Raw genomic sequence first — 13,990 nt, forward strand, 5'->3', positions numbered from 1 at the left:
TATGTTGTCCTGCCTCAGCTCTCCTCCGCGGCACTGCTCTCAATGGTGCCAGCAAGCAAATCACTGGGGAAGAACAGGATGACGCGCTCACTGCTGCAGCTCGGATTGGATGCAGCTTGGAGCGCGGCGTGCGTTTCACCCCGGGGGAAGGAGGGGAGTAACAGGACGGTGCATACAGAGGGTATCGTAATGTAGCGTGTAGCGCAGGGGATCACCTTCACTACAGTAGCAATCTCAATAGGGCTTATTTTCGGGGGAGGGCTTATTTTAGAGAAATCTTACACAGTAAGGGGAGGGCTTATTTTCGGGATAGGTCTTATTATCGAGGAAACACGGTACTTTCTTAGAAAAGTCGAACAAATATAAGAATGTGCTTCAAAATATGAATATGTTAAACATGTATCTTTTCACAGAGCTCTGTTACATAAGCCAGATGTGATAGAACAAATACTTCCAGAACATAGCTTGCTGAAGAATGTTTGTTTTGATGAAGCATTTCAAGATGAGCAGCTAATAACTGAAGGTAGGCACTTTTCAACATCTTAAGATCTTGTTTGCTGTTTTCAACAGTATCTAAAGACAGTAGGTTTTATTCAAATCCTGCCATATTTTTTAAGGTTTATAAATCTGATTTATAGCTGTCCCTATGTATACTTTATTATTATTTACAAAAGTGAAAAAAAAGGATAATGTTCACCAGTTAAGAAATTTAGACTTAATTTTTCTTATTCCAAAAACCTTTCTGTCATGCTTACAGAAATTCCCATTAATTTTTAGGATTCTCTTTAGGCTGTGCCTATACTGTCAATAGTAGCAACAGAATAATGCCAGTTACCTGACTTTTAGTTCATTAAGTCTAGAGAGCCCATTGAGGCCATCTAGCACAACCCTGCATTTTACAGATAGAATTGAGGCTTGAAAAGATAGGATGACTTGCCCAAGGATTGCTTAGCTAATTATGCATAGACACAATGCAAATTCAGATCTCATGACTCTTAGTCTGCTGTTCTTTTCCTTGTGGCTGTTTCTTACACTAAACAATTTTAAACAAAGACCTTGAATATTTCATAGTCGTTTTTGGACATACTAAGAACCACTGTGTGCTCTCAACTAACTTATTTATTGTTATACTTGATCTCTCTATATTTTATCTCCTATAATAGAATGTGAATTTTTTGAGAGAAAGGGACTGTTTTTTTGCCTCTATCTCTATTTCTGTTTCTACCATGTTTGTTCACTCCAAATATAAGGCACAGTTGCTTTTGGAAGGTAATTCAATAATGATTAAATCCACAGAATTTTAAATTTGAGATTTATAGTCCATTTCAAGAATTTGAAACCTCATGGGTAGTGCATTTGAAAGTTTTTAATACATGGAATCATATAATCAAGTGGTGGATTGAAAGAAGTAGAGATTAGCAATTGCTATAGTTTTTGAGATTTGAACTAAAATGAGGATTATTTGTTGGGGATGAAGCAGAAGAGGGGGCTAGATTAAATAAATTCACCTCATTTTAAAGCATTTACTTTGCACATTGTATTTTCTTAGGCTCTAAGAGATTTCAAGGGAAGATCTTGAATGATGGCTGTGTGGGAGATGGAAAATTTAAGTAGATGGTAGATAGTGTTTTTGTTAATAGATGGGTAAGCAGACATGTTGGTAGGCAGAAGTAAAGGACCCAGTGGAGGGGGAAATTAAAGAGGATAAATTTATAGTTCAGGGTCTTCAAGTTCAGGGTCATATAAAAGTTATGAACCAGTATTTGAAAATTATGTAAAACAGAAAAGGACAAATGCTCTTAACTTTTTAAAAAGGGAAAAGTACAGAATTTGCAAAATGGAGGCTTGACTTTGATTCCTAGAAAGAACTTAGAATGGATCTTTAAGATGTTGGCAAATGTAGATAAGAAAGCTATTACAAAGAGCCATCATGGTTTCCTCAAGCAAGAATGACCTCATTTCTTTTTTAGTTAGGATTTCCAAAGAGTAGTAGTTAAGTAGAATACAGTGGATAGAGTTTACCTAAATTTTAGCAAAGCTTGTAATAAAGTGTCTTACACTACGCTTGTGAAGATGGAAAAATATGGAATAGAACAGAATAAAGCTTGAAACCATTTGTTATGTTTTTAACAGGTTTTACCACATGTGACTATATATCTTAATTTTGTTCTATCCAATCAGGCAGTTTATAGTCAAGTCTTTTGGGAGAAATAAGCAAACTAGAAATAGAAACAGTGTGTCTTATGAATTGCCTTTTCGTAGAATGCACAAACTATTTCTCTTTCACCTATTTTGGGGGGCAGAAATTAGGAAAATGACAGAAATTGTTGAATTATATGGGTTGTAATTGGCTAATTATGAACCATAATTTTCTTTGCCTGACATATAATGATCTAGATTTGCTACATTATCAGATTTATAATTGCTGGGGTTATAATATGGTTCTTCTGTACAATGTATTTGACCTATTGTCCTGATTAGTATTTAGTAGTTACAACTAATCAGTACTATTAATCACCAAAAATCTAATAAATGGTCCTCAATCTAAGAAAATAACTCTGACAAAAGGATAAATATCTCCTAAGCAAATTATAAATATCTGTTTTTTGCATTGCTCTTGTGTGAAGATTTGTATGTATCGCATAATCTTTTTCTGTTTCAGTGTGTGATCTTCCTGAACAGCCAAATGATGATGTCCAGTGCTTTTATGGAAACATGCATAAGATTATTCTTTCTGTGATCGGTGACTTTACTGATACAAGTTCTAATCTTAGTTCTCTTCAGAATTGTTTACAACACTTCTTAGTTTCTAACAGGTAATGAGTATAACTTCTCTTACTGAATTTAAAATTATCTTTATCAGACAATGAATTTGTATAATATTTATCTTGTACTTAGGAACTTTCAAAAAACTTAATTGAATGGGGTTCTAATGATAAAAAGTAGTTCAGTTTGGTAAAGTTGATTAGATTCTATTAATTATGTATGATACACAGTGGAGAGCTGTATCTTAAGAACATGTATTTAAATTATGAGAATTCAGCTGTATGTCTTAAGCAAATAAAAAAGAGAAATGTATGTAGGATAGTACTATATAGGGTGTGATTACAAGAGAAAGGAAAGAATCCATTTCCTTGCCTCATTTTCCATGAAATGGAGCTTAAGGAGAGTTAAGGATATAATAAAGTACCAGGTAGAACAGGTCCTTTAAAAAGTTTTCCATTCACAAACCACATCTGACCTGAGATATTTCTAGCAGCTTCATGCATATGCAGTACATTGTGTATGTTAGGTGTTCAGAACCAAGGATGCAGTGAAGTTGCGTGATGCAACATGAGCAAACACTGCCAGAAACATCTCAGTCACTATACACTTGATTTTAGATTAATTTTTGATCATTGCTTTCAGCAGCCTTTTACTGTTGCTAAATTTTTGCCCATATTCAATTATAAAACTCCACAGTGGGTTGCAATCCACAGTTTAAGAAGCTTTGAGGTAGAGGTCTAGCAGCATCTGATTAATGTATAATTGGAATTCTCTTGCATGAAGCAAAATCTACCATTTTCCAAGAATGCTGAGACTTTGTGTTAATTTTAGATTCTGTTTAATTTTTCCTTATAGGATATTTTTGACAACATATGCTAATAAAGAGCATAATCTTTGACATAAGGTATTACTCTGTTGTACATTAATTACGGATAAAAGGGAATGCTATTTTAATACCTTGATTTTTTTTTTCATATTTCAGATTCATTCTTTTTAAATAGAAAAGGAAAACGTTCTTGATTTAATGTTGGAGAAAATGGATTTAAATCCAGTGTATAGTAATGAATGTACCATGCCCTTTGGGCAGGTCATTTAATTTCTCTGTCGGGCTTCAAGTTTCTTCCTATGTTAAAAACAAAAAAATACACTAAATTACTTGTACGGTCCTTTCCACATCTTCACAGTATGGGAAAATTATAGTAGCTATACAATAGTTTTCTGATGTTAAGAAAATTTCAATGATAAATGTCTGTAGTATGTATTTATATTCAATTGAAGTCCTCCACTTGTGCTTTACTATGATTTGCCTTTTTATATTTGAATGTTTTACCTGGTTTTTCCACTTGCTTAGTTAGGTTGAGATTTCCATTAATTTCCCCACAATTTCAGTGGCTTTTTGTCTCATTTTTCATAATCTAAATTAGTAACAGTCATGTCTGCTATATTAGTGTGAAATTGGGGCAGCATTCTTTTCAAAAAGATTTCTGCCTTTGTTTTTACAAGCACAAAAATTGAGAAAAACGGTTTTGTCTTCTCCACTGTGCAATGGAAGAAATCAATTCATTTCCAAATACCAGAGGTTCTCAACAGTTCTTCCAAGTACTTGTTACTACACTGTTTCCTATAAAATCTTAGTAAGAAATATTTTGATTCCTGTGGGTCCTTCCCAAGTTTACTGCCAGGCGCTAAATTTCTTAACCAGAGCAGTTAACTTAATTCTCAATTAGGCATGAAGGATTTTTGTTTGTTTGTTTATTGATAGATTACATCCACTACATATTTAAAAATTATTTTGTACAATTTACTCTCCAGGCCCCAATTGTTCAAATGGGAATAATACTTATTCTAATTACTTTTCTCAGTTTTGTGTGTGAAATGTTTTGTAAACTATAAACTACAATGCTTACTACTATTATTTCCATTAAAAATTATTACTTGTTCTATTACTAGAAAGTACTAATGATGGATATTTTTATTAGGAACTTTTGTTTATAGTATCTTTATACTAGGAATCATGAATCATGATATATAACACAATAAGAATGAAAACTTAAGAAAAATATTGACAAGTGTTTGATAATAACTATTTTAAATAACAATTGCTTGACTAAAATTACGTTAGGAAAAGTGAACTCTTCTGTAGTGTGTGTGTGTGTGTTCACACACACACACACACACACACACACACACACACTCTCTTCAGTGGATTTCTAGGTGAATATATCCTGAATCCAATAAAATATTATTTTGCTTTCGTTGTAAATTTTGTTGATTAAGTTGTCTTAGTGTCTTATTTTCACTTAAAAAGAAAAAAAATGAGGAAATTAGCCTGAAGTCATACTTGGGATTTTGAGGTCACCATTTCTTAACAGAGAGAAGTGTACATTGTCACCTTAGTGGAATGTATTGTCTTCTCCTAAAATTCTTTACATTACAGGATACTCATTAGTCAAAGTTTCTGTTATGAACTTTGACTTATGAAGCATAACAGTTTAAAATGTTTTAAATGGGAACTGTTATAAATGTGAATTTTCACCTTATTAAAACATGCTTTTAATGACTTTAATTTTTTGTTTTGTCTAACAGCATTATAACTGGTAAAAACATATCAACTGATGCATTTTTTCCTCCTTTTTTCCATCCTCCTCCCTACTCTCCTTCTTTGGAATTCTTAATTCCTAAAGCAAATCCAGAAATTCTGAGAAACATATCAACAATGTTTCTTTGGACGTTCTTCCAGTTAAAGGACCTCAAGGTTCTCCCCTTTCTTCACAAGCTGCTGCTGAAACAGGTCAAAACACAGTAATTTTTCAACAAGCGTGGTCTGTTCAACCTGAGCACTTAATTCTGAAAGTACCTTCTGTTTGTGAGTATATCAAATCATTTATCAGGCAGGTTATAGAATGTTGTATCTTCTACTCCTTTGCTTCATTTTGCTCTGCATGTATATGCTTATTTTGACTGGGTTAAACTAGGTGTTTATTATTTTCTAGAGCTTTCCTAGCCCTCCAATATTGATAAATTTTTGATCATAGCATTCCTTTCTATTTGTTGTTTGATGGAATAACACAGTAGATTGTAATCTTCCAAGCCCCTCTAAACTCTTTAAAGGCCCTGTGGATTCTCACCTTTCTTCAAGTTTTCAGACACTGGCAATATATCTCATATTTAGCTTTAGATATGAAATCTTCATGTTTGTAAATAACAACACTTTGGACCACTGAAATATTTAGCTGTTGTACTTCTAGAGAAAATAGTACAATATGAGAATCTTTACATTTCTTAAAAAAACTGCCCTTTATTATTCATTTGCTGTTGCCATATTTTGTTCCCATGGAAACTAATAATATGTATCTTGATTTGGCTTTTTGATTTGGCCACAACAGATGAGCCATTTCAATTATAAGTGGAATAAAACGGCATTTTTCCTATTAATGTAATTAATTGTACAGTTAAATTTTATTGGCATTGATTTTTAAGAATTGAAAAAATGCTTAAATTAAGTATTTAATATTTCCTTTGTTTTTTATACACTAGGTGGCATGACAAAAACCGGACATATACATATTTTAAATAATTCTGTTAGGTCACTGAAATTTGAACTCTCTTGGCCAGCTCATTGTCTCACAATAACACCACAGCATGGAGTTATTGACCCAGAGTACGTAAGACTTTGCTTTTAAATTCCACTTGAATTTTTAATATTTAGATGGTATGTTTTCATAATCCATAATAGTTTTCACACTATTATTTTAAGGTGACCAAAGAAAGTATCTCTTCATTATTTTGCTGACAGTAAATGCAATTAATGTCTGAAGATAGTAGATTTTATGTAATTTCACCTTTTTTGTAGATGACATTATACCTTTTTTTGTAGGTGAATGAATGAAAAGCATTTATTGGGTATATCAAATAATGTTTTTCAAGTGCTGAGAGGAGAAAAAATGGTAGACACTGCTTGTCCTAAAGCACATCCTAATTGAGATTGATAAAAAAAAAATTTAGTGCTGGCAGATAGAAAGACCCAGAAATCCTGAGGGTATTTCTGAGTGATACATCCCAGGGGTCCTTTGGCTACATCAAAAGCTCAGTGTTGGAGCATAGAAGTAAGGCAAGTGTAAACTCCTGGGTGACATTAGGAAATGATGTGAGAGCAGATAGTAAGACTTTGTGTTTCTTTCTCATATAGGAAAAAATTAATGATCCCATCTTATCTAAGCTTATGAGTAATCATTTAGCCCATATAGGTTCTAGGCAGCCTGTCGCTCAGGAGAGAGATGGTAAGTAGCAAAAAGAATCGTCAGAATGGGTTTGATTGCTTGAATTTGTCACTACCTTTGGTAGATTGAGCTCTTCTTAGTGTGAATCTCATTGAGACTTTTAACACCAACTTCAATAGACAGAAGAGAGAGACTTCTTGGACAAAGCCTTTAGAATCTAAAAAGTGAAAAGGATCCCAGAGATTGAATGCCTTTTTTATTAGCCTCTAAATGGTCATCTGGTCACTGCTTAAATAAGTGCAGTGAAAGGCATTACTTTTTGCACTGCTGAAGTTTTCTTAGTATCTAACTCATATCTATGCCTCTGTAGTTCCATCTTGTGGGCCCAACAAAGCAAATCTTAATTATTTCATTTAAATAGTTTTTCAAAAGCTGTAAGAAAGATATTCCTAGAAAAATGTCCCTAGTTTCTCTGATCAAGATTTAGTCACTACAGTCCTTGACACTGTCAAATGGTTTGATATCAGAAAAAGAAATATGACTTTATAATGACATTAAAGAATATTTACTATCTTGTCTTTTGTGTAGCTTTCACACTGCTCCCTCCCCTTACCCCTCTTGAATCAAAAAGTGACCTCTTTGAATTAGTCTTGCTTTTGACACATATCCCCAACCCAGTTATTTCTGCTTAATGAATGCTTTTCCGTTCATTCTGCCCCATGAAAACACCAAAGGAAGTCAAATCAGATTAGCGGTTTCTGAAAGGGCTCACTAGAAACAAGTACACATAAATCCATCAATATGGGCCAGATCTTTGAAACAGATATACATGGTATACGTAAATCCATCAATATGGGAAGCATTATTGAATGAGGTGAATGCTGTTGTTTTCTAGGTTTCTTTTTTCCACTAACCATTTTTCTTCATTAGTCAAAAGATCAGTTATTCATTGATGAGAAAAATAGATTTATAGAACTGTTTGGGACTGGCTGATGGGTGCGTTAAAAGAAAGAAAGTAAGTAAAAACTAATTTTTAGCTTAAGAGATCTTTCCTTAGTTGATGGAAAAGGAAAACTTCATAGGGGAAGTGATGTCTGAATAGAGGCTTGTGAAAAAAATGATAAGGATACTGAGAGGCAGAGAATAAGGAATGGAGCATGTTTCTTGACATGATGGACAGTCTTTACAAATGCAAGGAAAGAAGAAATCCTAAGTCTTTTAGTTCAGTTTCTTCAATAATTTGTCTAATTCTATATTTGCTTTTTTGTTAATTTGTTCAAAATAGAAGGAGACATTGACATTTCTTACTCTTATTAAATGTTTCTGGCTTCTTGTAATTCAAATAATTTTTCCTTTGTGAACTTAGATGCTAAGGCTTTTTGAATATCTAAATTTAATGATGATGTTTGTTTGTTTGGTTCTTTTTTAGCATAATATCATTCTTTTGTATAATCTCTTTTGTTGTGAATCTAACTTTGCTTTGATGATTGCAGCTCCTGCTTTTAGATTCACCTGATGCATAGTAAATTATGTTTTAGTTCCTCACTATTATTCTATATATTTTAAATGTCTTTCTTTCAAGCAACTAATTGTTGGGGTTTTTCCCTCCCTTATTCTATTTGCCATTTTTTTGATACATTAGATTACTTAATTCATTCATATTTGAAGTTATGAAAGTTAAGTTGACATTTTTCCTCATTTGTCTTTAAAGTGATTTTTAAAATAAGTATCTCTCCTTTTTCTCTCTAAAGATAGTACTTTGTAGCTTCAATTATCTTGTCTTAATCTACTTTAAGATAAACCTTTTCTTATTAGCTTTCTTCCCTTCACTCTTAAGGCTTCTACTTTTTTTTTTTTAACCCCTTTTCCATAGTTTTGGAATTTTGCTCCAAAAATCCCCCTTCTTCCTTCCCTTCAATTTAGATTGACTGTTTTAAATTTTAATTGTGCCTTTTTCTAAAAAGGAGTTTTTGTTCCAATGCTCTTCATTGCTTTTCTTTTATTCATGGAGCTTATGTCTATTTTTTATTTATTTATTTTTTTTACTCTGTATTAAGGAATTAAAGCTTTTAAGGTACCTATTTTGAGTTCTTTCTTCTAAATAGTTTGTATTAAATTGCCTACATAGGTTTTACCTCTTGCCCCATTTTTCCTCTGTGTCTCACTCTTTGAAATACCAGTTCTTCCAGAGTAATAGAGAAGAGAGAAGTTTTAGCTCCTGGAAGGAATTTTACTGTTCATAATTGTGCAATTCATTACTACCCTTTGCTTCTACCATAATCTTTTTTTTTTGATTCATGCCTTTCTACCTTTCTTGGTTTGATTTGCCCCTGTTCTTGAAACAGGATGATGGTCCCTTAAAACATTAAATCCCTGCAGATTAAATTCATTCTAAATTCACTGTCTCCATTTACAAATATTTCTATTTTTCTATTTTTCCATGGAGTCATTCTTCAGTGGGATATACTCCTGTAATGCTGGAGAAACTGAGGCAAGATAGAGATTAGAGAGTATTTAATATTTTATTTGAAAGGGAGAGATTTACTGGGACCAAATGGATCCATGGTTTGGTCCCAGTGATGAGGTTTAGATTTGGGGAACCCAAATGAAATTAGAGTTTCTGGTGATCAGGGAGTTAAAGGAGGTCTAGTGGCAGTGTGTGGGTCAGAAACCATTTAATAAAAAAGACTGGAGAGTTCTGTAAAAGCAAAGCAAAGTTTATTATACTTTTTTGGGACAATTGGGCATCCCATCCATGGAGCAGACAATCGAAGGGAGGAGCCGTAGGGGGTAGGGTCAATGCTTTTAATCCCTAACGCAAATTCCCCCTTCCACCATTGACCCTCATCCTTTTTGGCTAAGGATCTTACATTCTAAACTCGGTAACTGCCCAAGAAATTGAACTTGACCAATAAATACATAGTTGCCCATATTTGACTGAAATAGGGAGGATAACAAGAAGGGGACTTAAGTATGCCCTTAGGGGTATAGCAGAGAGGAGACACTTTAAGTATGCCCTTGGCTTAATGCTTAAAGTCCTTCAAGGCTACTCAGACTTTGAAATAGATGAAGTCTTACTCGATTTTCACAACTGTCTTGAAAGATCTCACCTTCTCTCTTTCAGTAGGTTCAAGGTTCAGGGAATCAAATGGAGGGATTTGGCTCCCCTGCAACCTCTCAGGATTCGGCTCAAGGGTAGGAAGTTTTGGGGAACTCCTTTCTGGTGGCACAGAGGCTCCCTGTAAAGGAATTTACAGACCTGAAAACCTAATATGATAAAAGAGGATTGGAAGTAAGGTTAAAGTCTAGTTAGGAAATAGGTGAGGGTAAAGAGAGGATAGCACTGGAAACAGTATTCCACTGGGCAGAGGCTCCTTGGGATGCCAAACATGGTATAGTTAGCATGTTTGGAACCTCTGCAAAGAGAGGATTTTAGTTTGACTCTTTTATAAAGAGAGATTTAGATAAAGGGGACTGGGGTGGAGTCCCAAGTTGGCTCCTTGCTGGGTTTCAGCTAAGGCTAGAATTTGAATTGAATTCAATGAGTTTCAGGACTGAGCTGACCCCACCCAGATAACAAATATGAAACTGTTTGTCCTTGGGGTGGGTCCGTCACTGAGGTAGAGTTGAAGGAGATTTTCTCCTTTAAGGATTTTCAGAGTTTTGGGGTCCCCTCTTCATTACCCCCTCAAGCAGTCACAACTTAAATTCATTTAAAGGAAAAGGGATTTGGGGGCAGGGTCTCTTATTGAGGCAGAATTGAAGGAGATTTTCTCCTTCAAGGATTTTCAGAGTTCCAGGGTCCCTTCTTCACCAGGGCTGAATGAGACTATCATCTCCAAGAATCCAGCAAACAATGTAAGTTCTCGATGATATATATATACATGTGGCTCAGATATAGGGGTTAGACAGAGGCAGGGGCAGAGTCAGAGTGCTGAGAGCGGAATAGAACTCTGACAGGGTGGGGGGAGGCACCGGAGATGGGGAGAGGCATTCTGATATTCTAAAATATAAGATCTTTTATCCTTATCAAATATTCTGATGATTAAGAGGGGGAGGGGTGGTTGAGCAGAATAGTTAGAAATTGAGGCAGAACAAGTCAGGGAAACTGAAGCAGGACAATTTATGGAAACTGAGTCAGGATAATTAGGGAAACTGAGTTAGGATAAGAGAACTGTGACACAACACTCCTACCCCTGAAACAAGATTTCCCCTTTTCTTAATCTCTTTTTTGGTTCTTGACTTTTGTCTCTTTGCTTGTTCTCCCAGACACTCTCTCTCTCTCTTTTTTTTTTTTTTTTAATTTTATTTTATTTAATAATAACTTTGTATTGACAGAATCCATGCCAGGATAATTTTTACACGACATTATCCCTTGCAATCACTTATGTTTCGTTTTTTCCCCTCCCTCCCTCCTCCCCCCCCCAAGATGGCAAGCAGTCCTATATATGTTAAATATGTTGCAGTATATCCTAGATACAATACATATTTGCAGAAGCACAGGGAGAATTGGATTCAGAAGGTAAAAATAACTCGGGAAGAAAATCAAAAATGCAAATAGTTCACATTCATTTCCCAGTATTCCTTCTTTGGGTGTAGCTGTTTCTGTCCATCATTTCTCCAATGAAACTCAGTTAAGTCTCTTTGTCAGAGAAATCCACTTCCATCAGAATATATCCTCATACAATATCGTTGTCGAAGTGTATAATGATCTCCTGGTTCTGCTCATCTCACTTAGCATCAGTCCATGTAGGTCTCTCCAAGCCTCTCTGTATTCATCCTGCTGGTCATTCCTTACAGAGCAATAATATTCCATAACATTCATATACCACAATTTACCCAGCCATTCTCCAATTGATGGGCATCCATTCATTTTCCAGTTTCTAGCCACTACAAACAGGGCTGCTACAAACATTTTGGCACATACAGGTCCCCTTCCCTTTTTTAGTATCTCTTTGGAGTATAAGCCCAATAGAAACACTGCTGGATCAAAGGGTATGCACAGTTTGATAACTTTTTGGGCATAATTCCAGATCGCTCTCCAGAATGGCTGGATTCGTTCACAACTCCACCAACAATGCATCAGTGTCCCCGTTTTCCCGCATCCCCTCCAACATTCATCATTATTTTTTCCTGTCATCTTAGCCAATCTGACAGGTGTGTAGTGATATCTCAGAGTTGTCTTAATTTGCATTTCTCTGATCAATAGTGATTTGGAACACTCTTTCATGTGAGTGGTAATAGTTTCAATTTCTTCATCTGAAAATTGTCTGTTCATATCCTTTGACCATTTATCAATTGGAGAATGGCTTGATTTTTTATAAATTTGAGTCAGTTCTCTATATATTTTGGAAATGAGGCCTTTATCAGAACCTTTAATTGTAAAGATGTTTTCCCAGTTTGTTACTTCCCTACTAATCTTGTTTGCATTCGTTCTGTTTGTACAAAGGCTTTTTAATTTGATATAATCAAAATTTTCTATTTTGTGATTGGTAATGGTCTCTAGTTCATCTTTGGTCACAAATTTCTTTCTCCTCCACAAGCCAGACTCTCTTTTTTAAAAAAAAATTTAATATTTTTATTTTCCCCAGTTAACATGTAAGGCAATTTTTTATGGTTCTTTTAAAAACTTTTGAATTTTAGATTCTTGCCCTTCATCCCCAATTCCATCCCATCCCATTAAGAAAGCACATATCAAGTTATGCAGAATATTTTCATAATTCATATTGTGAAAGAAAACATAATTTACCCCTGCTTTGCCACAAAAAGATTCAAGAAAAATAAATAGTATGCTTTAATCTGTATTCAGACACAATCAGTTCTTTCTCTATGGAGTGCATTTTTCATCATAAATTCTTCAGAGTAGTCATGGATCATTGTATTGCTAACAGGAGCAAAATCATTCACTGCTGGTAATCCTACAACATTGCTATTACTTTGTATACAGTACATTTCACTTTGCTTGAGTTCATGGAGATCTTTCCAGGTTTTTTCTAGACTATCCTACTTACTATTTCCATAGAACAATAATATTCTACCTTTATTACATACCACAATTTATTCAGCCATTCCCCAAATGATGGGCATCTCCTCAGTTTTCAATTCTTTGTCCTGAGAAGAAAGCTGCTATAAACGTTTTTTTACATATAGGTTCTTTTCCTTTTTTTTTTTTTTTTTTTTAATCTCTTCTGGCACTTATGCCTAGTAGTGATATTGTTAAGTCAGAAGATATGCATGATTTTACAGCCTTTTGGGCATAGTTCATATCTTTTGTCATTTATAAATTGTGGAATAGTTATTTTTAAAAATAAATTTATCTCAGTTCTTATACTGTTGAGAAATGAGGCTTCGATCAGAGAAGCTTGCTTCAAAATTCTTTTCATAATTACTATTGATAATTATTTCCCCTGTTTATTCTGTTCTCTCTTTCTTTTCACCCTGATCCTCTTCAATAGTGTTTTGCTATTAACCATATTTCCCCCAATATGCCTTCTCTCCCTCCCTCCTTATATCTCCTTTCCCTCCTGTTTTCCTGCAGGGTAAGATAGATTTCTATACCCAATTGAGTGTGTATGTTATTTCCTCTGAGCCAATTCTGATAAGACTTACTAAGGTTCTTCCCTTCATTCCACTTCCTCTTCCCCTCCACTATAAAGCTTTTTTCTTGCCTCCTTTATGGCTGATAATTTACATCATTCCACCTCTCTCTTTCCTATTCTCTCAGTACATTCCTTTTAGCCCTTAGTTTTATTTTTTTAAAGATGTTATCCATTCATATTCAACCCACATCTGTGCCCTCTGTCTATGTATACTCCTAACTGCCATAGTAATGAGAAAGTTCTGAGTTACAAGTATCATTTTCCCATATAAGAATATAAACAGATAAACCTTATTAAGTCTCTTAAGATATTACTTTCCTGATTACCTCTTTATGCTTCTCCTGAATCCTGTATTTGAAAATCAAAGTTTCTATTCAGCATCTGTTTTTTTCATCATGAATGCTT

At 34.4% G+C, this 13,990-nt stretch overlaps 1 protein-coding gene across 5 annotated transcripts in view; it reads left to right on the forward strand.

Annotated features, from left to right (window-relative positions):
* Positions 1-13,990, forward strand: part of CEP192 (centrosomal protein 192) — a 156,972-nt gene that overhangs the window by 117,503 nt on the left and 25,479 nt on the right. For all 5 annotated transcript variants that reach the window (XM_051970500.1, XM_051970501.1, XM_051970499.1 and 2 more), the window contains 4 exons: positions 414-523; positions 2,663-2,816; positions 5,451-5,632; positions 6,304-6,427. In XM_051970500.1, the coding sequence (XP_051826460.1) occupies positions 414-523; positions 2,663-2,816; positions 5,451-5,632; positions 6,304-6,427 (570 nt within the window). The remainder of the gene's footprint in view (positions 1-413; positions 524-2,662; positions 2,817-5,450; positions 5,633-6,303; positions 6,428-13,990) is intronic.

Source organism: Antechinus flavipes, chromosome 1, assembly GCF_016432865.1.
Source record: "Antechinus flavipes isolate AdamAnt ecotype Samford, QLD, Australia chromosome 1, AdamAnt_v2, whole genome shotgun sequence".
NCBI classification, from domain to species: domain Eukaryota; kingdom Metazoa; phylum Chordata; class Mammalia; order Dasyuromorphia; family Dasyuridae; genus Antechinus; species Antechinus flavipes.